This window comes from Hippopotamus amphibius, chromosome 5 (genome assembly GCF_030028045.1).
Source record: "Hippopotamus amphibius kiboko isolate mHipAmp2 chromosome 5, mHipAmp2.hap2, whole genome shotgun sequence".
Taxonomy (NCBI): Eukaryota; Metazoa; Chordata; class Mammalia; order Artiodactyla; family Hippopotamidae; genus Hippopotamus; species Hippopotamus amphibius.
Window position 1 is genome coordinate 112781874 of NC_080190.1, and position 27650 is coordinate 112809523.

Here is a 27650-nt window from a genome sequence, read left to right on the forward strand (position 1 = left end):
TGCGGGTTGAGGCGGGGGCGCAGCGCGGTGGGGCCGCGGCCCCGAGCGTCGATCGCCGGCGCCCTGGGCGGAGGCGCCCTCCCCGCCCCGGCCCGGCAGCCGCGGTCCCCGCCCGGCTCCCGACAGGCGCGCCGCCAGGGCTGGGGAGGGGCGGCGGGGAGGGCGGGGGCGGGCGCGGGGCAGGGCCGGGCCGGGCTGCTCCGGGGCCGGCGCTCTCCGGGGAGCCCAGCACTTGCCCCGAAGGTGTGCGGAGCGCGCGCCATGAGGACCCTGTGGATGGCGCTGTGCGCGCTGGCGCGCCTGTGGCCCGGGGCCCTGGCCCGCTGCGCCGACGAGGGGCGCTGCTGCCCGGGTCGGGACCCCGCCTGCTTCGTCCGCGGCTGGAGGCAGGACAGGGTCTACGGGACGTGCTTCTGCGACCAAGCCTGCCGCCTCACCGGGGATTGCTGTTTCGACTACGACAGGGCGTGCCCAGGTGGGTGGCGGGCCCGAGGGTGGGCAGCCGGCCGTTCGCCCGCAGCCGAGCGGCACAGGTCCCACACCAGGGAGCCAAGCGTCCTGCGCCCGTCTATCCCCGCACATCCCAGCCCCCTCCATCCAGGTCCACCCAGCTCCCTCCATGCTAGGGTTCTCCAGCCCCTTCCATCCAGGTACACCCAACTCTTTTCGTCCTAGGGACCTCCAGCCCCCGCACCCCCCGACAGGTGCACCCCAAACTCTCCATCCTAGGGTCCCCCAGCCTCCTCCATCTAGGGATCTCCCTGTCCTCTCCATCTAGACATTGGCGCCAAAGCACCCCTGCCCACCAGAGCCTGGGCGGAAGGGGCTGGAGCCCTGTGTTCTGGAAGGGCGCAGGTCATCTCTGCTGAGTGAATCCCTCCGCGCGGGAGCTGCCGCTTGGTAGGGCCACCTCCCGGCCGGAGAGATGGCGCTGACAGGTTCCAGGGACACGCCCCTGGGCCGGGTTCCACCGCGTTCCGTCTCTGAACCCCGTTGAGGGGTGATGAGGGGCCGACGTGTAATTATCCCGCTTGGCGCCAAGGCCTTGCTCTGAGAGCATCCTTTCTTCTGGAGAACAAGTTCCTGGAGGACCACAGGTGTCCTCATCTGCACTCCCGCGTGCAGCACAGCCCTTTCCTCCTAGGAAGTATTCCATATATTCGTGGAATTCAATTTTATCCATATAGCATGGTAAGGATTTTTATGTCAGGGTTCCTAGTGTGTTTTAATCTTGCCGGTTTTCCTTTAGGGTCAATCTTTTTCCTCTTTAAATCTACCACAGTGTAACAGCCCCTGGTATAGGCTGAGTACATGCTGATTTAATTAAATTAAAAGGTAAAGGAAGACATGGTTGAGTATAGTCCTGAAGTATAAGGCGTACCTGTGAGAAGCCAGCTCTGGACATAAAAGTAGTAATCACTTCACCTGAAAAGCCACACCTGCGTTAGGGTTTGACCGCAAGGATCCTGGCCACGTGGCATCCCCGGCATCTTCCTGGTGTCCTGCAGGGCTGTGTCATTCCCTGGGGAACTGGATGCCTGGTGGAGACTAGCAGTCCCTCTGCCTCTTTTCTACCGAGAGAGGCCACCAGTCCTCGGCAGGACGGTCACCCAAGCCTGCTGCTGAAAGAACACAGTTGAAAAACATTGTTTTTTTAAAATCTTGATTGAAAGCTAATAATTTACCTGAGGATATTGATCTTTTTGATGAGCTTCTTTCCCTCTTCTGCTCCAAGGCCAGGGTACTCTACTATTCAAGTGAGGTGAAGAGTCAGTTACTTAGGAAATGCAATACCCTTGGGCCAGGTGTGCCCAGCCCCCTCCTTGCAGAATCCTCCCTAAACTCCTGTTTGCCTCAGTTTCCTGGGTCACGCAAGCCTTTCCACCTCCGCAGCCCCTCTCACGAACCTTTTCTCTCAAGGGATCTGCCTACGTTTTAAAGGTAAGTACAGATTTCCTGCAGTTCAGGTAATGGGCCCCGGTCCGTGGTAAACACAGTGATGCAAAAACGATGACACAATCTCTGCCGCTTGAAAGTTCAGAGCCGAGCAGGGAAACACACACACAAAGCCATCTGCAACGTGCTCAGTACCAAAGCAATGGATGCGGGAGGCCAGAGAGGAGAAGCTCAGAAGACCAGAGGAATTCAAGGAAGACTTCCCAGAGGAAGTAACGGGCAAGCCTAGTCCCGGAGAATGAGCGAGAAACCCCTAGAAGGGGGAGGGGAGTTCTAGGAGGGTAGCATCACGTGGCTGTTCAGTGTTACCTGTGGGCGTCAGCCTTTTGTGCCAGCACTAGGCTAGGCCCTGGGGCTCACTTGGGGAACAGGACAGACAGTGAACGCAGCTGGACAGGCCAGTGTCAGGAGGAAAACTGGCTTTTTCATGATCCTTGACAGCACTTTGAGGAGTTGCAGATTCTCCAAGTCTCTATTTGGTCAAAAATAAAACCCTCATTTTCAGTCCAGGAGGTAGATATATTAAAACAAAGAGCCTGTCTCTTTGGAGTGAGGATTTACTGGGGAAGGACTAGCAGAAGAGAGAAGACCTTACCATCTCCTGGGGAACTCAGAAAGAAACCCCAGGCCCTTTGTGGCTAGGAAGGGCTGTGAGCTGGGAACAAAGAAACCCAAGCCAGAAAAGGAAATGGTGCCTGATAGGATTTTTAAAGGAGCATTTGCAGGAGCCTTAAATGCCCTTCCCCAGGGAGTTAACAGAGGCTCTCGCAGGCCTAGGCAGAAACAGACTTGGGATGGAAAAAGCTCCCCGTTGGTGGATTCTCTGCGCCTGGAGTTTCGTGGGAAGGCAGCAAGAAAATAGAGACAATTGGAAGATGGCCACTTGGAGAGCCTGAGCCTGCTGGGGCCACAGAGCTGTGGGCGAGAGTGAGGGGCAGGACGGAGCTGAGATGCTCTGTCCCCTCAGCCCTGGACCAGCATCACGACTGTGCTGACTCAGGGATCTGGGAGAAAGTAAAGTGGGCCTGTCTTAGCGTTTCCCAGCTGCAGGAGCTGGGGCTTCCAGGAGGCTTTCCCGTCATAGTGTTACCACCGGTGGGCAGCAGAGTGAGATCAGAACCCACGCTGCCTGCTTTCACGTTGCCATCAGTCCCATCTGTTTGTGCCAACTCACAGCAATGATTTACTCCCAGATACATCAAGATGCAGCAACGCAGAGCCCCCAGTTACGCTATGTACACAGAACCATTCTGCCTGTTAGAATCACACTTTTTAAAAAATATTTTATTTATTATTTATTTATTTTTGGCTGCGTCGGGTCTTAGTTGCGGCACACGGGATCTCTCATTGAGGCATGCGGAATCGTTTGTTGCGGGCTCTCTAGTTGTGGCACGCAGGTTCCAGGGTGCGTGGGCTCTATAGCTGTGGTGCACAGGTTCCAGAGCACGCAGGCCCTGCGCTTGCACCATGCCGGCTCTCTAGTTGAGGCACAGGAGCTCAGTAGTTGTGGCACACAGGCTTTGTTGCCCCACAGCATGTGGGATCTTAGTTCCTTGACCAGGGATCGAACCCACATCCCCTGCACTGGAAGGTGGATTCTTTACCACTTGACCACCAGGGAAGTCCCCACACTTCCTTATTACCTATTGTTAACTGTTGTTGCTGCCCAAAGCAGTTTTGACTGAAAGGACATTAAATGTGAATGAAAAATGTAACTGTGTCAGTGGAACTAAGCAGGCCTGACTTCTAGCCCTTCTCATTTTTTCATCTTGATAAATACATTATTTTTTGGTATGGCTAAGAGATGACACACTGGAACTTTTTTTTCCCTAAATACAAAGTTATTTTTTTACTCAGTAAAAACAAAGTTGAATCTGAAAAATTACTAAACTGCCCAAAAAAGTCAGTTCTGAAATTAATCATCTCAGAAAAATCTCATTATGTCGATGGCATGGGTTTCAACACCAATAATGTATCTCCATAGTCATCCCCCTCCAAAGGAAAAAGGATAGAAAATTCTCCACTGGCTGAGCTTTATCAGGGATGGAGAGAGGCTGAGGAGGGGACAGATCTGAGTTACCCTGTCCTGAAAGAACTTCCTGGAAGGTTTGTTTATCAGGGTCATAACACGTAGTCTCTAGCTCAGCAGCTGGATGCCTGGAGTCTGCATTCTAAGACCATGGAAGCAGTAGGTTGCATTGGATCTTGGGTGAGCAACTTAAGGACTGAGGAATCATTAACCCAAGTGGAGCAGGACAAAAATTGAGTTGCCTCTATGGGCCAGTCTCTTCTCCTAGATTTATGGAGAATCTAGGAAACCAACTGGCCACACTCTGCTGACATCCTGTCTAGAGGGAGAAGGGGCACCATGCTGGAAAATAATGGGCTCCCAAACACCCCCCAGAAAGGATGGCATGGTCCACAATGATTTAGAAAGCCGAGGCTTTACTGGAGCCACAGTGGCCCAAGAGACAGTGTGTGGCCTCCCCTGCCTTTGTCTCTGCAGAAATAACGAGCAGGGCCTGGCGCCAGAATTTGACACAATCTGGCTGCAGCCCTGGGTGTGCAGCCCAGGAGGGGAAGATCGTCTGCGCTTACCCAGCATTTACTGTGCGCCAGGCCCTGCTCTCCCAGGCACCTCACGGCTCTCAGTTTACTTCGGTCTCGCAATCCACCCAAGTATTCTTCATTTTGGCCTCGTTTTACAGATGAGGTAACCAGACCGCAGAAAGGTCAAGCAGTTTGTCCAGAATCACACAGCTAGTAAGTGACGAAGTGAGATTTGAACCCAGGAACTCTGGGTCTAGAGCCCACACGTTTAAACATTATGTTTTCACTGCCTCGGAGAAATGAGCCCTCGTGAGAAGCTGTGGACTTCGCAGGGTAGTCTCCAGATAAACACTGGTACAGTGAGTGAGTCTTCTCTCTCCATCAACTGTGTGCCCCTCAAGGGCAAAAGAATGTGTCCCGCTTCTCTTTGCAATCCCCTTAGAGCTATCGCAGTGTTGTTTACAAACAAGTGCCTAAAAGCATATGACTGCTGGTTCCACCCAGAGGATGTTACCTGTGGCTTCAGAGAGTATTGCCATCTGAGGCACAGCCACCTGTCCTTTTTAAAAATAACATTTTCCGGGACTTCCCTGGCGGTCCAGTGGTTAGGACCCTGCGCTTTCACTGCTGAGGGTGTGGTTCAGTCCCTGGTTGGGGAACTAAGATCCTGTAAGCCGCCTGGCATGGCAAAAAGGAAAAAAGAAAAAGAAAATTTCCTTCCTGATCATAAAATATATGTTTGCTGCAGAAAGTGTAGAAATGCACAAAAGAAGAAAAGAACTCACCTGGAAACTTGGTACCCAGAAAAGGCATCATTATCTTTTTTATTTTTATTCCCTTTTTCCCCCAGCCTTGCATGGTGTCTAAAATTCTGTTTTTTCTAAGGTGACTGTTCATTTCACTATCGTGTTAGCATTTCATAAACTTGTCCAGTTAATGTCTCAAAAGAAAAAACAAGTATCGGGGGCCAGATAACATGGTTTCTGCAAAAGGAAACAAGTATTGATCATTTTATTGGTGCTTTTTGAGGGGGTCCATAGGCACTTGGTCAATATTTATGGTCACATCTTTCAGAGAGGTTGTGACAAGTTTCCTGGGAAAGGAGTGCACATACATAAGGGGAGAAAGGCAGGTGACATACAGTTAAAATTGTGTCACCCTGAGATTGTGTGTGTGTGTGTGTGTGTGTGTGGATAAAGAGACTGTTCTATTTTTCCTCCACAGATAGTTGAGAAGCAGAAGCTACACATCAGTGGTACTGCTGCAGGTAAAGTGTGAAAAGAACATTTCCTTAGAAATGATAAGGACTAGAACTGATTAGAACTTAACAATGTGAGGGAGAAAGCGCTTGATCATGGGTGGCCTTCAACTTTGAGGTGGCAAAGAGCCAGGCAGGCAGGGCCAGATTACAGAGGAAGGCTTGAGTGTCTGCGATTAACCAAGAGAGGCTACATGAAGATAAACAAGGCCTTACATTAGGAAGAAATAATCCAGACTATACTTAGGAAATGAAGGAACCTGGCTTTCAGCTCAATTTGCTGCCATGTGTGTGTGTGTGTGTGTGTGTGTGTGTGTGTGTGTATTTGGCATCAGATACAGAAAGGCGTTAGGAAAAAAACTTTTTTTTAATTACCCTTTGGTACCTACAGACTGAGAATAGTGTGTCTAGTCCTGGTTGCCACAACTCACCGGGCTGTGAACGGGCCTGGAGAAAGTCCAGTGGTAATTCTGAGAGGGGAAGTGTCTATAGAAAAATGGGTCCAAAAGCTGCAGGGCAGGGGGTCTACTGAAACAGTAGGTCCATGACTGGCACAGATAAACATGGATTTTTTCCACCATATTCTGAATTCATGAGTGAGGGACATTGGGCTCAAATAAAAGGAAATACCATTTCATGCCACAGATATTAATATTAAAAGAGCTTGTCACTTTCAAGATGTGGTACTGGCAGGAGATATAAATGGATTAAGAAGGACTTACGGTTGAGCTGTACCTGACCTTAAGGCACAGAAAGCAGTGCCCCTTCCAGTGGACATCCTTTGGGGCCACTGTCGCCAGAAGAGCCCAGACAGCTCTGGCCCAGGTTAGGAATTTCTTCTGTGTATGATTCTGGGAGTTTCTGACTTTGCTTCTGTCCTTCTACTGGCTTTTCTTCCCATGCTGGAGCCTCTGTCAGTACTTTGGCTTCTTACTTATGATGTGAGCAGGCCAGAGTCTGTTTCTATGTAGAGTTTAATTTAGAAAGGAGGAGGAAGCAACTATACTCTAATAAAGATTTTTTTTAAATGGCAAAAAAAAAAAGAGGAACTTGCCCAATGCCATTTCATTCGTTCACTCATTCATTCAACAAATATTTATTGAGCGCCTGCCATGTGTCAAGTGCTAGGCATGAAATAAAAAACTCAACAATAAATAAAATAAATATGTAATTTGAATTATGGAGATGCTAGAAGGCAAGAAACACTGCACTCTGAGAGGAAATAATTTTGTGGTGTATGTGGGTGGGTGGGTATGTGGGTGGGTATGTGTAATTAGATAAGCTGGCCAGGGAAGAACTCCCTGAAAAAGAAATAATTCAGCTGAGACCTCAAAGATGAGCTGAACCCAGCCATGCCCCGTGTGGGAGGAACATTCCAGCAGAGGGAACACGCAGACAAAGGTCCCAGAGTGTGAAAGAGCGTGGGTGGGTGTGACAGAGGGGTGAAGAGGCCAGATGGGTGGAGCCTGGGGCAGAGGTGACACTGGGGGGGTAGCCCTGGGTGGGAGTGAGGGGGAGTGAGGGAGTGAGGGGGAGGCCCAGGCAGGACACCCAGGACTCTGTGGGCCATGCAAGGGGTTTGGATTTTATTCCAAATTCGATGGCAAAGCCACGGAAGGAGGTTAAAAAGCCATTAAAAAATAAAATGATTAGTGGTACATCTTCTAGAGTAATTGTACTTGGATATGACTGGACATCCCTGTTAGGACATGGGAAAATGTACCCTACTCTTGTGTGCAGATACGTTACTGAACTGTGTAACTTTCTTTCTGCTCTTGGCCATTCTGGTTGCCATGGTGAGGACGTCTGCCAACCAGAAAGCTCCAGAGGAAGGGGTACTAGCTGGTACATCGGGAAGGGCTTGATGATGCTTTGCGCTCTGGATCTATCCACTATCTCACTGCCCAGCGAGCACAGAGCCAGAAGCGCCCACTGAACCCGAAGTAGAAGGTTAGGCATCTACTTTCTACCTCTGTTCTCTTCTGTGTCTGCTTCTCCATCTCTGTTCCCCATTCCCTTTTTATATTTCCTGGGATCACCTCCCAAATAAATTGCTTGCATTCAGATCCGTGTCTCAGGGTCTGCTTTTGGGGAAATGCAACCTGAATATTACGTTGAGTTGAAACAAAAAAGAAGAAAAAAGCTTGCCATGCTTCTAGGAACCCATTAAATCTGGGCTTCTTTCCCCTAAAAGGGGTGAATTGATGTCATCAAATTCAAACTATCAAGACCCAGGGAAGCTGGGGCAGGCTTGGAGTCAGGAGATCATTCCGCTCACTAGGTAACAGTCTACCGGCCCCCAGGGATAGCCAGTGAAACGTGGTGGATGAGAAAGTCAGATTTGGAGAAAGAATATTTTGATATGCTGTATATAGATGTGAGTTAGGTAAGCTTTAGTGGGACGGGAACAAGAACACTAATGGAAGAGTTCAAAAGGAAATCTGTGTCATGCAGCTGAGAAATATGACTTGTGGTAATAAATCTGTCAGGAGTTTCTGTACTTCTCCCAACCTCTATGACCAAAGATCACTTGTGATCCGTGACAAACTGCAATCCAAATAATCAAAAGTTCACAAGCTAATTACGAATAGAATTTTTTTGTGCAGAATAGGAATAAATACTGCAAACTCCTCTTCCAACTCAAAATATTTTGTGGAACACCTTTCACCTGATGAAACTCTATGTGAACTCTTTTTCGCTTTGACAATAAAGCCTCTGAGATGTTCTTGTTCAGAGCTTTCTGATTCTCTTTATAAGGCTATTAAAGTCATGGATTGGAAAGACAGGACATAGTAGTTTGCCAAGGACAAACCTTAACCAATAGGAACAACAACTGATTCAATGATTCTGTGATTTGAGGACTTTACCTATGGGTCAAACCAAATAAAATGAATAAACATTTATGAGACATGAGACATAAGTATTAAAGAAATACTGGGAGGGTAAATTCATTCCCCCCATGTCAACTTTTACCGTATGGATAGGGTGTAACCCAAGGCCATATTACCAAGCTCTGAGTTAAAGCCATGGCAAAGTTGTATTTTTTTTAAGTGCTCCCTATTTAGGCTATAACTTTTTTTTTTTAATTTATTTTTTGGCCACACTGCATGGCTTGCAGGATCTTAGTTCCCTGACCAGAGATCGAACCTGTGCCCCCCTGCAATGGAAGCATGGAGTCCTAACTACTGGACCACCAGGGAATTCCTGCAAAGTTTTATTTTATACTGATGTCCAAATGTTAATCTTTGAAAAAAGTGTTTTTATTTGTTTTGTAAGTATTATTAAGTGTAGTTCGAATCCAACATATCAGGGCAGGACTAGCTGGGCTCAGGGATGAAAAGATTTGGAGAAGAGAGAGATTTATTAAAGGAATTAAGGACAGGAGGTATCCCCAACTAGCTCCTAACTTGGCAGCCGCTTTAAATGCCTTCTGGTTCTAGGGCCAATTAAATCAGGGACTGTGAAAATAAAAAGGGAAGGTCAACGAGATGACGAGCAGGACGTGAACTGTTATTGATTTTCCAAAGGATGTGTGCATGGCAGATATTGGGAACCAGCTCTCGTGTGACTCATTCTTTGCTTCCTTAGGTAGTTGACATGTGATACCTGTGAGTTTTTAGATATAAAAGCATGTTTTAAAGCAGTTTGGAATTTTTGAATTACTGATGGAGCTTTATGTTGTATGTGACCCTTTTCTTGTCAGGGGTAGTTATGTGCTACCAAATGATATAGCTTCCAAACCACATGAACCCTAAACTAGAGTGTGCTTGGAAGCAAAATGAGGTTTCAAGTATATAGACCATCAGAAGTCCAATCAGATTTCAAAGAAGTTTGGGTGTTTTCTTGGTCAGACCCTGGAAACTTGAAAGTATAAGGGTAATTGGGAAAAGTGGGTCACATTTTGTGGGAAAGAAAGAGTTTTGGCATCCCATTCACAGTACCTCTTCTTATATCCTTTGTCCTTTTTTTTTTTTTATCCAATTTCAAGTCCTTAAGTAATTCAATTTAAAAACTCATTACAGTCCTTTTAAAAGGCTCATTAGGGTTTAAGTGACTGTAAAATCAACCACATTGATTTTACAGTCATGGTTACAGAATTGAGAGCCCAGTTCTTGTCCCGTCTCTCCCTTTATGCCTGACCATGGGTATTCTTACCCTCTGTGGGCCCTGGTTGCTGGTCTCTAAACTTTGTCTCTTATAGTGTATGAGTCTCTGAGCAATGAAGGATGAGAACAGAGCACGTAGGAGAAACCTACTGGATAGGGGTCCTTGGTGTGGCCCTAAGTCATGTCTTACAGAGGCACATTTGCTGATAGGAATTAACCTGGCTAAGTGATGGGATGGCGGGAGAAGTGATTGGTGAGAGAAATACCTTTTCTTTTTCATAATGTTTTTTTCCTTTATGTTTTCTACAATGAATGTGTATTACTGTTACCATAAAAATGTTCCGGGCAGAGGAGGATAAGGTTGCAATCAAAGGAAAACGAGCAAAGATCTGATCTAAGTCTGGGGAGTAAAAGGAAGCATTCCGAAGGCATCAGTGTCTTTTACTCGGGTGTTTCCTGGCTCAGACCCACCTTCATGATCCTGGAATATCCGCCTGCTTCGAAGAGATACCCATGTATCAGTTCACCATCAGGGCGGGTGGCATCAATGTCAACTTTGTGGGTTCCTCCTGATCCAGGGCCGGGTCCAGACGCAGTGTACACAGGCTGAACTTGACTGTGTGCATTGGCAGGGGTGGCCTGGCAGGCGCTGGGTTTGCTCAGGTGTGCGTCCCGTCCTGCTGTTTTTCAGCTCTCCCGTGCATCGTGGGGGAGTGGAGCCCCTGGAGCGGTTGTGCGGACCAGTGCAAGCCCACGGCGCGCCTGCGGAGGCGCGCGGTGCAGCAAGAGCCCCGCAACGGCGGCGAGCCCTGCCCAGCCCTGGAGGAGAGAGCCGGCTGCCTGGAGTACGCAACGCCCCAGGGCCAGGACTGCGGGCACGCCTTCGGTACTGCGCTTTCCTTGATTGCTGTCCTTGGGGTCTTTGGTGACTTTCCATCCCTTCATCCCATAAGAGGCCAAGTGCTGGGCGGGGAAAGTTCCACGCGCAGCAGGGAGTGGGATGGGCCAGTCTGCCCAGAGGAGATAGGAAGCTCAGGAAATGCTTATAAAGGAATTATCCATCAGCTGTGTAATTATCCTCCCCACACCTCCTCCCACCCCTTCCCAGTTATAACCCGACCATGGCCCTTTCCCGTGGTGCACGCGCTGGGGTGTAAAGGACATGCACTGTGGTTTTTAGCCAACTCAGTCAAGCTGACCACAGAGGACTTTAGGTAGGATGAGAATATTCCACTCAGGGTAAGATGTGTCCAGTAAGGATAACTCTGTTTCACCTTTCAAGGTCATTCCTGTTGAATCACAAATGCTTGCATATATGTGAAAATAGAAGAATTAGAAATTCCTAAAGGATGATAAAATGATTAAAACACCTGCCTTTCAACTCAAGTGGATTGGATTGGGACTGATGTGATCAGATTTATGATTTGGGAAGGTCGTTCTGGTTATGGAGCGGCCAAGGAGACCAGGAGCCATAGGAAACTCACAAAGAAATAAAAAGGCCAAGACAGGTGTGTTAAGCCAATTGAGTTTGTTAGAGCAAAACACTGATTTCGCAGGGTAGCAAAGATCACATTTTTCATAGGAACCTGGAAAATTCCACATCAACGTGACCCTTGCGAAACCATTTTGTTCCTTTTTTCCTTCCACACACAAATGTTTATTGAGAGTCTACTTGATGCCAGGCACTGGGCTGAGAGCCAGTTACAGCGGGGAGAAGCGTTGACGTGGAGCCTGCTGTCAGGTAGATCACAGTCTAGTGGGAGGAGGAGATGATAAGCAAGTAATCCTCGGAAACTAATCCCAGAAAATCACAGCTGCAGTTTGGGTGCAACGGGTACTGAACAAGGGGGAGGTGTATGGAGCCGTGAGTGTTTCGTAGGCAGATTCCCCCTGGCCTTGGCAAAGGAGGTGATCCGCAGCGGGGACTTCCCTGAGGATGTGGCGATGAGGCTGAGAAATGCAGAGCTATCCAGGCAGAGAAACCAGCGTGGGAACCAAACAGTCTGGTGTAGAGTGTAGGGGGTTTGAAAGATTTCAGGACTGATCTAGGAAAAACACATGACTGCGAGAGGCAGTAACACACAAAACCTTACAGGGTTGCCTGAGAGGGGACGTCCAGAGGCTATGATGTGGTGGCCACCACCCAGAGGGGGAAGAGAGGAACCTGCCAGGGGCTTATGTGTCTAGGTGATGCCAGTTAAGCAGCGTGGTTTGGGGTCTCTGGGTGAGAGGGCTTCAAAGGGCAGGTGTCATGGTGACTTGGGGTCTTATAACCAGAAGGCTTTACCTTATCAATGGCTGGCAGATGTTGGGTGCAATTTCACATGGTATGCAAAACAGGCAGGACCTAAAGGGTGAAAAATCTGCTTGTTTGGCTATTTTTAAAACAAATTGGATGTATAAAATTTTGAGTTTGGTGCCAGTAGGTTTTGACATTAACAGGTCTCAGCCTGCTGTGAGGAAATGAACAACCTAGGGTCGGTCTTTGGCTGATTTATATAACACAGAGGAGGCACAAGGCCCATCTGAGAAGCCCAAGGAAGGCCAGTGTATGGGAGGCAGAGAGGGAGGCATCAGGGCTGACACCCCAGTGGATGCGGGGCCTCGGGGTCTCTGTTTAGGATTCTGGTCTTTCTCTTAAGAGCCGTGGAAAACCACTGGGGTGTTTTCTGCAGTTGCCAATGTGATCAGATCTGCCATTTGCAAAGATCTCTGGGGGAGTGGAGTGGGGAGTGGCAGGGCCCTGGGCAGAGGCCCTTCGAGTTAAGTGGAGTTCAGCTCGCAGGGAAACAATTTAGGGCTCATAGAAACGGTCATAGAATAAGATCACATGCAGCTCAGGCACTCTGCAGAAACACTACAGAAAAGCTCATGGAGGAAGTTGCTCTGGGACATTATCGATTTCTTGGATAGCTGTCAAAGCCTATAGCAGATCTATCAGAAAAAGCGACTGCACCGCTCAGTTACAGGGATTGGTTGCTAGACTGTGTTCCTGCGCACATCCAACTCTTCAGTGTGGCAACAGGACGCCCAGACCCCTTCTTCCCAGCCCTGGATCTCTTCATAGCAGGACGATGCAGGTTACAGAAAAGGGAACAGGAAGCATGAAAATGCGTATCCTTCCGCTTATTTGTATTTTCTTCCGTTTCTTTCATCAAGGTCTTATAGTTTTCAGAGTACAGGTCTTTCACCTCCTTGGTTAAATTTATTCCTAGGCATTTTATTCTTTTCGATGCAATTGTAAATGGGATTGTTTTGTTAATTTCTCTTTCTCATAGTCTTTTCCTAAAAACAGTTTTCTGTGTGTTGATTTTGTATCCTGCAACTTTACCGAATTCTTTTATTAGTTCAAACAGGCTTTTTGGTGGAGCCTTTAGGGTTCTGTCTATATAGTATCATGACATTTGCAGATAGTGGCAGTTTTATTTCTTCCTTTTCGATTAGGATGCCCTTTTATTTCTTTTTTCTTCTTACCAAATTGCTGTGACTAGGACTTCCAGTACCATGTTGAATAAAAGTGGCAAGAGTGGGCATCCTTGTCTTACTCCTCTCTTAAAAGAAAAGCTTTCGGCTTTTCACCATTGAGTATGTTAGCTGTGGGTTTGTCATATATGGCCTTTATTATGTTGAGGTACGTTCCTGCTGTTCCCAACTTGTGGACATCAGCAACATAAATGGATGTTGAATTCTGTCGCATGCTGTTTCTGGATCTATTGAGATGCTCATATGATTTTTATCCTTCATTTTATTAATGTGATCTATCACATTGATTGGTTTGCAGAATCAATGAAACCATCCTTGCATCCTTGAAATATATCCCACTTGATTGTGGTGTATGATCCTTTTAATATATAGTTGGATTCAGTTTGTTAATATTTTGTTGAGAACTTTTGCACATGTGTTCATCGAGGATATTGGCCTGTAATTTTCTTTTTTTGTAGTGTCCTTGTCTGGTTTTGATATCATGGTAATGCAGCCTTTATAAAATTAGTTTGGAAGGTTTTCCTCCTCTTCATTTTTTTTGGAAAAGTTTGAGAAGGATAGGCATTAAATAGTTTTGAATGTTTTGTGGAATTTGCTAGTAAAACAAAGCCATTTGTTTTTAGGGAGAGTTTTTCTTACTGTTAAAATTTCCCCACTATAATCAGTCTATTCAGATTTTCTATTTCTTCGTGATTCAGTCCGTATGTTTCTAGTTTATTCATTTCTTCTAGTTTGTCTAATTTGTTGATGTATAGTTATTTGAAATACAGTAAGTCCCCTACATAGGAACGAGTTCTGTTCCAAGAGCGCATTCGTAAGTCCAAGTTGTTCGTAAGTCTAACAAAGTTAGCCTAGGTACCCAACCATCACAATCGGCTGTGTACTACTGTACTGTAATAGGTTTATAATACTTTTCACACAAAGAATACATTAAAAACAAACAAAAAATAAAGGAAATATTTTTACTCTTACAGTACAATAGCTTAGAAGTACAGTAGTGCTGTACAACAGCTGGCACACAGAGGCTGGCATGGAGTGAGCAGGCAAGAAGAGTTACTGACTGGAGGAGGGAGAGGAGGCGGGAGATGGTAGAGCCTGAAGGATGATCAGCAACAGGAGAAGGAGGGCAGGCTGCACCTTCTCTCACGCCTGACGTTGATGAAATGCATGTGCACATCTTTGAAAGTTCACAACTTGAAGGGTCGTATGTAGGGGACTTGCTGCAGTGTCTTATGATCCTTTATATTTCTGTGGTATTAGTTGTCACTTTCCTTTTTCATTTCTAATTTCACTTATTGGAGTCCTCTCTTTTTTTTCTTGGTGAGTCTAGCTAAAGTTTTGTCGATTTGGTCTCTTTTTAAAGAACCAGCCCTGTGTTTCATTGGTATGTTCTACTGCTTTTTAGTCTCTACTTCATTTATTTTTACTCTGATTTTTATTATTTCAGGAAGACCTGAAATAATATTTTTAATTCTCATGGAACCAGGACTTGATAAACTGAAATTCTCAGCCTACCAAAATAGCAAAGGACACTAAATGAAGAGATTCACTCACAAGAAAACATATTCTAGAGAAAAACACGCAGGGTGTGGTTATATTACCTTTTGTCAATGCTTCAGAAAGCTGGAGGTAACAGGTTGCCACAAACTTAGTGACTTAAACACCACAAATGTATTATCTTACAGTTTTATAGTCAGAAGTCAGACAGGTCTCACTGGGCTCAAACCAAGGTGTAGGCAAGGCTGAATTCCCTTCTGACAGCTCGGGGGGAGAATCCGTTTCTATGCATTTCCCATCATCCCAAGGCTTCCTTTTCTCATGGCCCGCTTCCTCCATCTTCACAGCCAGCATCATTGCATCTTTCTGTGCCTTTCTTCTGTTGTAACATCTTCCTCTAACTCTTTGAAGGGCCCTTGTGCTTACACTCAGCCCATCTGGATAATCCAGGATAATGTCCTTAGTTTAAGGTCAACTGAGTAATGACTTTAATTCCTCTTTGCCTTGTAACATAACATATTCACAGCTTCTGGGGATTAGGACATGGACATCTTGGGGGGGGCATTATTCTGCCTGTCATGGAGGTAAGACAGTGTCATCATTCTTGGTTTACACATGAGGACATTGGAGCTCAATGAGAGGACAGCATCTGTAGAGGGACCAGAATTTAAACCTGGATCTCATGGCTCTAAATCCTGTGGATTCCCCCCACCGCTTGATAGTGTTTTGCTAAGTGTTATCATTAGTTATTATTATATTGCAAATTAATATTAATATTGCAAATTAATGAATATTAATATATCAATATTATTATGTTTTAAAATCACAATTACAGAATCTGGTAACTAAGTAGAAATATAAAGGCCTGCAAGGCCAGTGAATGAAACACCATCACTGAGGCACTTTTACTTTTTTTTTATTTTATAAATTTATTTATTTATTTATTTTTGGATGCGTTGGGTCTTCATTGCTGTGTGCAGGCTTTCTCTAGTTGTGGCAAGCTACTCTTCATTGCGGTGCAAGGGCTTCTCACTGCAGTGGCTTCTCTTGTTGCAGAGCACCGGCTCTAGGCTTGTGGGCTTCAGTAGTTGTGGCATGCAGGCTCAGTAGTTGTGGTGCATGGGCTTAGCTGCTCTGCGGTATGTGGGATTCTGCAGGACCAGGAATCGAACCTGTGTCCCCTGCATCGGCAGGTGGATTCTTAACCACTACGCCACCAGGGAAGTCCCCTGAGACACTCTCATTAAAAAAGATCAAGTAGCCATTGCATCCTTTCTGTTTCATTTAATGTGTATCATGACTATATTTTTATCATTAAAAAAAAAATCCCAAAACCCATATAATGCGTTTGTTGCCCATGCTGACCATTGCTTACAGGCGTTTTCCTTCTGCGAGGAGGTCGCGGTGCATCGTTATGAACTGTATGCTTCCAGGCTGGTGTTATTTGTCAAATTTTCGTTCTGTTCTCTTCTACACTGTATCTGCAGACTAGTGGTTCTAAGCCTGCTTTTGTGGCACCCTGTTGTGTCAGAGGGCTTGTGTCAGAGGGTTTTATGAAATTCTCAAAGCAAATTTAATCTACTTTCATGTTCAAAGTAAGTATGTGCGGGGCCATGCTTTTGGAAGTGGAAGTTGTTGTAAAAGCAAACAATAGAAGGTTGATGGGATGCCAGAAAAGTTGGCAAATAGTCTGTTCACAAAGACTCTATTACATTGAATATTGTTGCCAGGAAAGGGAAAGGGGGGCAGGGGAGCTGGCGTTTATCGAGAGCCTTTGTCGTGGGGCACCAGTTACGTGCTTCCACACAGATCCAGAAGGGGGACTGGAGGCAAAAATAATTTCTAAATTACTTACTGCTCTTAAGTAATGAAAAATTAAATTTGTGGGGAATGTTGAAAAGTAGTGCTGGTTCAGAGCCCTACAGGCGATCTGGCCCCTGGCTTGTTTAACTCTAGACTCATGCCGGGGGAGGGACACCCCCTCATTAGAAAGTGCCACCAAACCAAGCCCGGGCTGGAGGGGCCAGGAAGCAGAAGAGACAAGGTCCAGGGTTACTGGCTTGCTTCTGTGATGGGTCGTAACCACAGAGGCTTGACACTGGGCATGGATAGTAAGTCTTCATAAAAAGAATGTATTGTCTGTATTGGGGCCCCTGCTTGGTCATTTACATTTATTTTCCCTTCACTTAGCCTCGATGAGCCTCAATCTTCTGATGAGAAAACCTCCTCAAAACACCTGTTGACAAAGCTTTGGTGAAGATCCGTAACATATGATGTGGCAGAACTTTGTAGACCAGCAGGCTACACAAGTACCAGGTGCCATCCCACTCCAGGCATTAATCTGTGCCTGCTGTGAGCCCACCCCCACCTCCTGGGCACACCTCCCACCCCTCCTCCACGCCTGAGTGTCAGGGCTAACATTTCCCCTTTCCTCTCTAAGATCTCAGTTCACCTTAAGGGCAGTGATCAGGGACAAGATGGGAAAAATAAAGCCGAATTTAAATAATTCATCAGTAATATGCTGCAATATTGAAAGTTAAAATAGTGCAACTTTGTCATCTGCGTTGTTATAGAGGCAGCCGATCGTGGCAATGAGGAGATGGTTTTGGAGACTAAATGTCTAAATGACTAAGTGCCTGGCACTGCCACATTTAGACATGAGCCTTGAACACATTTCTTAACCTCTCTGGGCCACAGTTTCCTCATCTGTGCAATGGGGAAATACTAGGATCTATCTCAGAGGGAGGTTATGAGAATTAAATGAGTTAACATGAAAAAATGCTTAGCATCATGCCTGGAAACTTAGAAGTGCATCACGGTTAGCTTTTATTTTTATTATCTTAGAACTTTTTCTTTGGATTTTATGTCAGAAACTATAGTCATACACTTGCCCTCCACTTCTTCACTAAGTTTCCACCACCACCCCCTAGCTATACATTAAGTGCATTGCCTGTGAACTTTTGTAATAATATACATATTACAAATTAAGAGATCAGATAGATGTTTTGAGCTAAAGAAACACATCCTGAAAATGTTATAGTTTGACTGGTATAATGCTACATGGATTTAGCAGTAAGTGCATTCTTCATTTAGTGAATAAGCCTATAAATGCATCAGAAGAACAGAAATGAAAACAATACATGAGAAAATGAAAACCCTTTTGCTGTTTGTGTTTCTGATAATTAGGTCTAAGAGAAACAGAGAAGGATCCTAATGTACATGCATTCACTTGTCCTTTTTGATTCCATCTGTGGATTTTGGAAGTTCAAAGGCTACAGTCATATTTAGAAAGAATGACATGTTCTCTTTGGAAAACAATTAAACATGTTAGCACAGCAAGGAAGAGCCACTCGGCTGGGAGTCTAGAGTTTACACTAGTTGTGGGTGATGTTCAGACTGGAGAGATTAGGTGCCCAGACACGTGGCACAAAGGTGATGCCTTCAACTGTTAGGACCAAGTGGCTACACTTGTCTTATATTCCCATGTGATAGAAAAATTTCTCCTCATTCAGAAAATCTAATGAAGAATTAGGGCTGCCATCTTGTGGCAGAAGGGAACTTAGCAAGATGAACATGAAGGCTTTTTGGTTTTTTGGGGTTTTTTTTTTTTGGCTGCATGGGGTCATAGTTGCGGCTCGCGAGATCCTTCGTTGCGGCGCTCGGGCTTCTCGCTAGTTGTGATGCACGGGCACTAGAACGTGCGCACGCGGGCTCAGTAGTTGCGGCGCTCTGGCTTAGTTTCGCCACCGCATGTGGGATCTTAGTTGCCAGGGATCCAACCCGCCTTTCCTGCATTGGAAGGCGGATTCTTAACCACTGGACTATCACCAGGGAAGTCCTGAACACGCAGGCTTAACGCATCTGTTTTGCTGCTGGTACCCGCAGGGCACTGTGCTCTTGTCGATGACGACTTGGGCATCGCACAAGCCAACCTCAGCTGGTATCTCCCCTTCCTGGGATGGTCCAGTTTCTGAAATGAAAGGTAAGAAGGATGATTGAGCCACCTCAGCTGCAAGGCTCAATATAGAAACAGAAGACCTCAGGGAAGTAAGACCCGTGAAGCTTGCTGGCAATTTCGTGACTTCATTCGTTCATTCATCGACACATTCATTCCTCTCCTGTGTATTTATTTATTTTTATTTTTTGCACACGTATTTATTGAGTGTGTAAATGTGTTAGGGCTATCGTGATGAACAAGGCAAAACCCTGTCTTCCTTGAACTGACGGCAGGGTGGAATCAAGAGGTTATCTCCAGGTGCTACCACAGAGCAAAAGATGCCACCCCAGACTTACAGGTTAAATTGGAGGAAGACAAAATAAGAGAGCAGAGGTGGGAGGGAAGGATTTCTGGCTGTTTTCTTTTCTCCCACCCTGAGTGTCAGAGGTGGGGGTGGGTAGGAGTAGGATGAGGGAAGAGGAGAGACCCTTTAGAACCTTTCTTTCCCAAGGGAGAGCGCTGTGCTCGCTGGCACCCGGGGGTCACACCTTGGGCTGTATGGTTGGTGGTGAAGCGTCCAGGCTGTGGTTATCAGAACACCTGGGGGCACTGACCCTTTCCTCCTCTGCTGCTCCTTTTTCCCTTTCTCATTTCCTCTCTCTAGTTGTCTTTTTTTTTCTTCCTTCTACCTCCTTTTCTCTCTTATCTTCTTCCTCTCCCCTTTCTTCCTTCACTCTCTCTCTCTCTCTTTTTTTTTTTGGCCTCATTGGGTAGCTTGCGGGATCTTTCTTAGTTCCCTGACCAGAGATTGAACCTGCACCGTCCACAGTGACAGCACAGAGTCCTAACCACTGGACCACCAGGGAAATTCCCTCTCTCCTTTTACTTTATTCTTTCTGTCTTTCCCTTGTCTTTTCCATTTCTCTTCTTTTTATTAAAAATAAAAATCTCCCTTTCTCTATTATCTTACTTTTTTCTTTGGTTCGCCCCACCCCATGCATCTTTTTATTATTCCCTCTGGGCTGTGCTTCCTGGCCCCTCTCTTTCCTTTCCACATGGTGTTATCACTGCAGCAGACAAGCATGCTCGACGAAAACCTACTGTTCCCCTCCCTATCCAACTGCACTGCACAAAGCCTAATGGAATTTGGTTCTGGGGACTCCGACATCACCTCCTTTCACTCCTTCATGGTGTCCCACGGACCTCTAGACTTAGAGGTGGAGGGCTTTAGACAGGTTTGGGAAACAACACTCTGGGTACTTCAGGCTTCACGTGTTCACAGTCATTCTCCTTTTCCAGTCCCTGCCTTTATAACTACTTCTGCTTTCAACAAGGAGCGAACAAGACAAGCGGCCTCCCCACAATGGTCCACAGACACAGAGGATGCCGGGTAACTTGCTATTTTTTTTACTTATGTTTTTCCAGTTGGTCAATCAAATCAGCCCATGAAAGTAACTTGCGACATGGGTTTTGTTCTGTTGCTTGTTCATTGACTTTGGGTAAAACATGACTCTTTATCACAGAACTGGGAAGTGCTTGTCCCTTCCCTGTTTTTTGTGGAGCTATAAAGATTTCTTTGTCTCTGAGGTCTGATCCCTAAGAATAAACATGCTGTATGAAAATGAGATGGGACTTCCTAGGTGGGGCAGCGGTTAAGAATCTGCCTGCCATTGCAGGGGACACGGATTCGAGCCCTGCTCTGGGAAGATCCCACATGCCGCGGAGCAGCTAAGCCCATGCGCCACAACTATTGAGCCTGTGCTCTAGAGCCCATGTGCCGCAACTATTGAAGCCCATGTGCCTAGAGCCTGTGCTCCACAACAAGAGAAGCCACTACAATGAGGAGCCCGCGCACCACAATGAAGAGTCACTCCCACTCGCATCAACTAGAGAAGCCCGTGTGCAGCAATGAAGACTGAGTGCAGCCAATAAAATAAATACATAAATAAATAAATAAATAAATAAATAAATAAATTTATTTATTTAAAAAAAAAAAAGACCTAATGGCTCAGGGCTCAGGCTGGGAGGAACCTCTGAACTCATTAGAAGTCCACTCTTCTGCTGTCAGAATGGAGACGCCAGACGCACTGCACGTTCAAATCCCCACACTGCCTCTCACTGATCCTTAGTTTTTCCTTCTTGTAAAATGAGAATATTAATTCCTACCAGTTGGTGTTGCTGTGAGAACTTAATGGGAAAATATCATTGTAAAGATGTCAGGGTTAAGCTGTCTGAAATTGACTGAAGCTGCATCATAGAATTTCCTACCTTAATACCTTAAGGTACCTAATAAATGATACCTACCGTCATTAAAGATCTTCTTTGAAGTAGATTCTCCAAACACTTTCCATCTAACTTATTACAGCTCAAAATTGTATGAATTTAAAAAAGCTAGCCCATTTTGTCATAGTTAGAACCTAAAATGCCACATTGTTTTGTTTCCCTGAAGAATTGTAAAATTGTGTTGCTTTTAAGTACAAGACTCTAAAATATTCATCCATGTCTGGGTGGGCCCCCGGGGCCTTCAGAGTCTAGTCACATAATAGAGAGAGTTTCCCGCAGCTCAGGATAAGGTGACACTAGTCTGTTACCGAAAAACATCTCAGCTTCCCATGTCCTTTTATCTGTGATGCCCGGCATAACTTTGATGCTTGACTTCAAGTCAAAACTCATCTAATTAACCCATATCATGCAGGTGAGCTTGGCGGAGGGTACAGGGAAGGCCCCGGGAATGTTTGTGGGGCAGAAAAACACAGGCGCTGGCCTGGAAATCCCTCCTGCGGCTCACACGTTCTCAGGTTCAAGCAAGGTCTTGTTCAATTTCTGTAATTCATTAAAATCTCAGCAAAGTTATCAAGGGCAATTTTCCTGCTGAAATGTGCTTTTAGACACAATTCCATGGTCAGACTAGACAGAATACGAGACAAGTTTCTGCAGATTCGTGTTGACCAGGTAATTCAACCATGGACCGGAAAACAGTGAAAAGGTTCAGTTGTCAGTCATACGTCACAGTTCAGCGAATGAGAAACTCGACGAGGCATTCTGTGACCTGTGACCATGCAATACCCTAACTTCTCCAGGCTGTCATATGTCCTCAGGGGGTGCCAGGCTTCCTAAGACTTTCTGCAGCGTTAGGCCACTTCTAATTACAGCAAGTGAAACTGCTCCTTTTTTTCTTTTGCTCTAGATACTGTATGGAGTTCAAGACAGAGTCATTGACCCACCACTGCGCCATGGAAAACCGCCCCCTGACCCGATGGATGCAGTATCTCCGAGAGGGCTACACGGTGTGTGTGAATTGTCAGCCTCCAGCTATGAACTCTGTGAGCCTTCGTTGTTCTGGAGATGGCCTGGACTCTGATGGGTAAGGGAGGGAAACTGGTTGGAGAATTTTTCTCGGTACTCCTGTGGGGAGATCTGTCCTCTCTGTGTCCTGCACAGCAGACCAGTATGTAGCAGATCAAAGCATGATTTGGGGAGTCAAAACGGTGAGGAGACCCTTCCATCTGGCAATTCCAGCATCCAGGACCCAGTTCACACTCTGGGACTTAAAGGCTCTGTACCAGAGATCTGTGGGTGAATTTGGATATTGGGGCTCAGACCCAAGCTCTCAAGTGACTACCAAAGACCTGCACAAAAGCAGACGTAGACACTGTATAAACAGATGAGCTTGTCTTTATTCTAATAATACTGTATTAATGAGCACTGCAATTTCCATTTTACATAGTTTTCATGTATCATGAAATAGTTTTGATTTTCTTTCAGCTCTTTAAAAACATAAAAATTAATCTTTTTTATTACTATTTTTAAAAATTGTGGTATAGTTGATTTACAATATTATGTTAGTTTCAAGTATACAACATAGTAATTCACAATTTTTATAGCTTATACTCCATTTATAGTCATTATAAAATATTGGCTATATTCCCTGTGCTGTGCAATATATCCTGTGGCTTATGTATTTTATATGTTGTAGTTTGTACCTCTTAATCCCCTACCCCTAGTTGCCCCTCCCCCTGCCCCTCTCCCTACTGGTAACCACTAGTTTGTTCTCTATATCTGTGAGTCTGTTTCTTTTTTGTTATATTCACTAGTTTGTTTTATTTTTTAGATTTCATATGTACATGATAACATACAGTATTTGTCTTTCTCTGACTTATTTTACTTAGCATAATATCCTCCAAGTCCATCCAGGTTGTTGCAAATGGCATTATTCCATCCTTTTTTATGGCTGAGTAGTATTCCATTGTGTATATACACCACATCTTCTTTATCCATTCATCTATTGATGGACACTTAGGTTGCTTCCATGTCTTGGCTATTGTAAATGATGCTGCTATGAACATTGGGGTGCATGTATCTTTTTGAATTAGTGTCTTCGTTTTCCTAGGGTATATACCCAAGAGTGGGATTGCTGGGTCATATATAAAAATCATTCTTAACTTACAGATTATGCAAGGGGGAGGGCTGCATTTGGCCCATGGGTCACAGTTTGCTAAGCCCTGTCCAGATGACTCATACCCACAGCAAAATTTCAGAACCACTGCTCAGTGGGGTAGTCATAAAATCCCACGACTCAGATAACGGTGGTGGGCCCAGCTTTGTGGCGTTGTAAACTCTTTTGATGTCCTGAGCACCCAGTTTCCAATGTCGGGGGTGGGTTTCCCTCACACAACACGAAGCAATTCATGGGACACCAGCTGGGCATCCAACAATCTAATTTAATTCTGACACTGTCTACCCAGAGATTGCATCAGATTCCATAGGGTAAGGGGCTCAGTCCTACAAGACCCTTCCTGCCCACACCCCGCTTCTAATGCCAATCGCAAGCTCAGGCTCTTACCTGTTACCTGTGCTTCAGACCACCTGGCTATAAGTCAGAAGTTCTCATGACCTGCTCCTCAGGTTTGATTAATTTGCTAGAGCAGCTCACAGACCTCAGAGATATATTTACTTACTAGATGACCAGTTTACTGTAAAAAGATATAACTCAGGAACATCCAGATGGGAGAGATGCACAGGGCAAGGGATATGGGAAGGGTGTCATTCTCCCCACATCTCCACATGTTCACCAACCTAGAAGCCCTCTGAATCCTGTCCTTTTGGCTTTTATGGAGGCCTCATTATGTAGGCATCATTGATTAAATCATTGGCCATTGATTGATTCAACTTCCAGCCCCTCTTCCCTCCCTGGATGTCTGGGAGCGGGATGGGACTGAAAGTTCCAACTCTCTAATCACTTGGTTAGTTCTTCTTTTTTTTCTTTATGTATATTTATTTATTTGGTTGCACCGGGTCTTAGTTGCAGCAGGTGGGCTCCTTAATTGCAGCAGTTGGGCTCCTTAGTTGTGGCACGTGGTTGGTTAGTTCTCCTGACAACAAACTCCCAACCTTAGGTGCTTCCGAAAATCAGCCCCTAAATCAATTAATCAATCCACTTCTCACCATGGAATGTGTATCTCTCTAAATAAACCCACTTCTTACCTATCAAAAAGAAAAAAGCACCTCATTCACATAACAAAAGAAACCCTTATCACTCTCAAAATTTAGGAAATTCCGAGGGATTCGGGAGCCCTCAGCCAGGAATTTTGGACAAAGACCAAATATACATGAGAAATACATTTTGGTCATCTCAATGACCAAATATTTATTTCTTGTAAATCATCATATTGTATAAATCTACAGAAATCTAAAGACTGTCCAAAAGAACTGACCCTTGAAAACATTATATCACCCTAAAAATCCATTCCAGTCCTGTACTTACCTACCAGTTAAATCTAATAACACTATTCATAACCAAAAGAAGGGTCGAATTTGTGATGGGCATGGGTTATGGCTTTAAATATGTCAGATGAAACTGGTAAAAATACAGATTTGAAAGAAAAATCATTATTCCCAAAGTATATGTTAATATTTAATAGCTTGAATTTATGTTTATTAGTCTCCTGTGTCCAACAGTCTCTGTACAGAGTACACATATGAACGGTAAAGTAGGTAAGGAATTCATGTGAAATAGAAACTTAATATTTAGACTTAATATTTTACTGAATACCTCATTCATATTTGGACTTTAAATGAATATTGTAATTTAATTTGTACCCATAAAGTGCCTTCAACCCTGGCTGAAGTTCCAGTGACTTTAAAAATAGTAATTTCAATAATCTGTCTTTTTTCTTTTCACTGCTCCCATTTTTCATTATGGAATCAAAGAGCTGGAAAGGATTACAGGGAATCATTTGGCTCAGACACATCTGATTTACATGGGTACAAAACAGGAAGCCATTTTCCCTTATGTAACATTTCATATACTCAGAGCAAATGAGAGACACGAATGCAGTCAAACTACAATCTCAAGAGGGAGTGTCCTCAAATAGGGATTAATTGGTAACTTGTTTTGACAGAAGCCAAAAAAGGGAAACTCAGTTTGTTGTCATTTTTTTTTTAATTTTAATTTGTAATGCATTTCAAAACTCCAGGTATTCATCATTTGAAAACAACAACAAACCTCGCTTTAAAATTCTGTAGAATTTCCTTTGGTTTGCTTTAGTGTAACTCACATTTTCAAAATATCATTTCAGAAACCAGACCCTCCGTTGGCAAGCAATTGGCAATCCTCGGTGTCAAGGAACATGGAAAAAAGTTCGGCGAGTAGAGGAGTGTTCTTGTCCAGCTGTTCACAGTTTTATTTTTATATAGATCGTGATATAAGTATTTCAAAATGTGTTTGTAAACATGCTAAATACTAGCAAGTTTTGTCCAACGCTTCGTAATTCTTTAAAAACTCTTTGGTCAAAGTTGCTGAATATATGTCATTGCCACACTCTGAAGTAGAGAAAGGAAATTTGGGGGCCAGTTCTCAAGAAACTGAGTGCCTTTATTTTCATTTTTACTAAGTTGAGGACCCACCTGAAAGTCTCCTGTGGTTTTCTGTCCTCGACCTGTCACCTGGAGTCACCTCATGAGTAGCCAGAGTACGTCTGTTTGTGCTAAACTTACTCCATTTTAGTGGTTCATTGATGGGTAAGTTGCCATGGAAGGGTATCCACGCTTTGAATCTTGTGTTCTTTCTTTCTATTCTGTAATTTCTTAAAAGTTTCGTGCTTTAAAGAATGTCTACAGATATAGGTACACTCACATACACTTCCCATATATTATTCCATAAATTCTGAAATAATTTCAAGCAAATTGTCACAAATAATTTTCCACAGGATAAGTTTTTTGAGATTTAGTAAGCATTTTGTTATGCAAAACCAACAGTTCTGCTAAAAATACTTTTTTTTTTTTTGGCCACACCACTCGGCACGTGGGATCTTAGTTCCCCAGCCAGGGATCGAACCTGTGCTGCCTGCAGTGAAAGCAGGGAGTCCTAACCACTGGACTGCCAGGGAATTCCCTAAAAATACTTTTTTTGAAACAGAAGAAATTTTCTTAGGTTAATTGAAAAGCATCCATCAATGTTCATTCTAGGTCAGGACAATTTCCTGTAAGTGTCAATTTCCATGAAGTGAAATTTTGGCACCAACGAATGAAACAACTGCTTCAACAATGAACATTCTACCATCATTAGTATCCGAAATGATTTCCAAGGCTTAAAACCTGAAGTTGACTAAAATAATTTTGGAGTCCAGTTAATTGACATAAACTTACTACTTTTTTCCCCTACAGCACACATTTTGTTTTGTTTGGAGTAGAAGGCAGAGGTATAGATTATGAAAGGCATAGATTTATTACAAATGCTATGATCCCTCCCCACTATGTCCCCACCCCCTCTCCGCACACAGAGAAGTACTTAGTCTCCTTATTTTATAATTGGAAAATCAATGAACCAAAGTGCCTTGTTGCAGAATCTGGGCTGCAGCCAGAGCCAAATCTCAGCTTCTCATCCAGAACTCAGCTTTAATGGAGAGACTGACGATGCCAAAGACTGTGCTATAGAAGCAAAGCCCTTTTCATTTCTGAAACAAATTTTAAATTCAAAATATTTTCTTCAGAGAATTGCATCGCCAGATTTAAACTGCAGGCAAACCTCGGAGATATTTGGGTTCAGCTTCAGACCACCAAAATAAAGTGAGTCACAAGAAAATTTTGGTTTCCCAGTGCATATAAAAGTTATGCTTATGCTATACTGAAGTCTATTAAGTGTGCAGTAGCATTATGTCTAAAAAAAACAGTGAACATACCTTAATTAAAAAATATCTTATTGCCAAAAAAAGGCTCACCATCATCTGAGCCGTTAGCAAGTAGTAACATCAAAGCTCACTGATCACAGATCACCTTAACAAATATAATAATGAAAAAGTTTGAAATATTGTGAGAGTTACCAAAATGTGACGCAGACACACTGAGCACGTGATGTTGGAAAAATGGCACTGATAGACTTAATGCAGTGTTGCCACAAACCTTCAATTTGTAAAAACAGTGCAATATCTGAGAAGCACAATGAAACAAGGTATGCCTATATATGAAATTCCTTTGGTTTCAGTTTGTATAAAATATTATTTACTAACAAGTGATTTACTAAAATACATATTTCTTGGTACTTATCATATAATGACATAATAAGAGCAAGTTTAATAGGGATGGGAAAGTCCCCAATATTTAATGCTGAGAGTAGCAATATTTCTGATTATATGTTCATTTAACTGTCAGAATTGTTTTTGTGGTAAATTAAATTCTCCAGAAGTTAATAGTAAAAAGTGTGAGTCTCATCAGGGTTAGGAACTTCAACTATAAGTTCAGTATTAACATTTTAAGACCATTTCTAAGATTTGTATAGTAAAACTTTTGAAGGCATACTTGGGTAATTTTCTGTGTTACTTAAAATTTTATACCAGTAAATAAACTTTCTTTCTGTTCACATTTA

At 44.4% G+C, this 27650-nt stretch overlaps 1 protein-coding gene across 1 annotated transcript; it reads left to right on the forward strand.

The window, feature by feature from the left end:
- Positions 1 to 190: 190 nt before the first annotated feature.
- SBSPON (somatomedin B and thrombospondin type 1 domain containing) lies at positions 191 to 27650 on the forward strand. Its single transcript, XM_057735665.1, has 5 exons — positions 191 to 475; positions 10562 to 10756; positions 20087 to 20177; positions 21975 to 22151; positions 25366 to 27650. Exons 1-5 carry the CDS (start codon positions 262 to 264, stop codon positions 25481 to 25483), a joined length of 795 nt encoding a protein of 264 aa, XP_057591648.1. The 5' UTR covers positions 191 to 261; the 3' UTR covers positions 25484 to 27650.

Coding starts and splice junctions, on each gene's coding strand:
- SBSPON (XM_057735665.1), top strand. CDS start 262: ATGAGGACCCTGTGGATGGCGCTGTGCGCGCTGGCGCGCCTGTGGCCC. Junction 20,178..21,974: donor ACAGACACAGAGGATGCCGG/GTAACTTGCTAT, acceptor CTTTTGCTCTAG/ATACTGTATGGAGTTCAAGA. Junction 22,152..25,365: donor GATGGCCTGGACTCTGATGG/GTAAGGGAGGGA, acceptor ATATCATTTCAG/AAACCAGACCCTCCGTTGGC.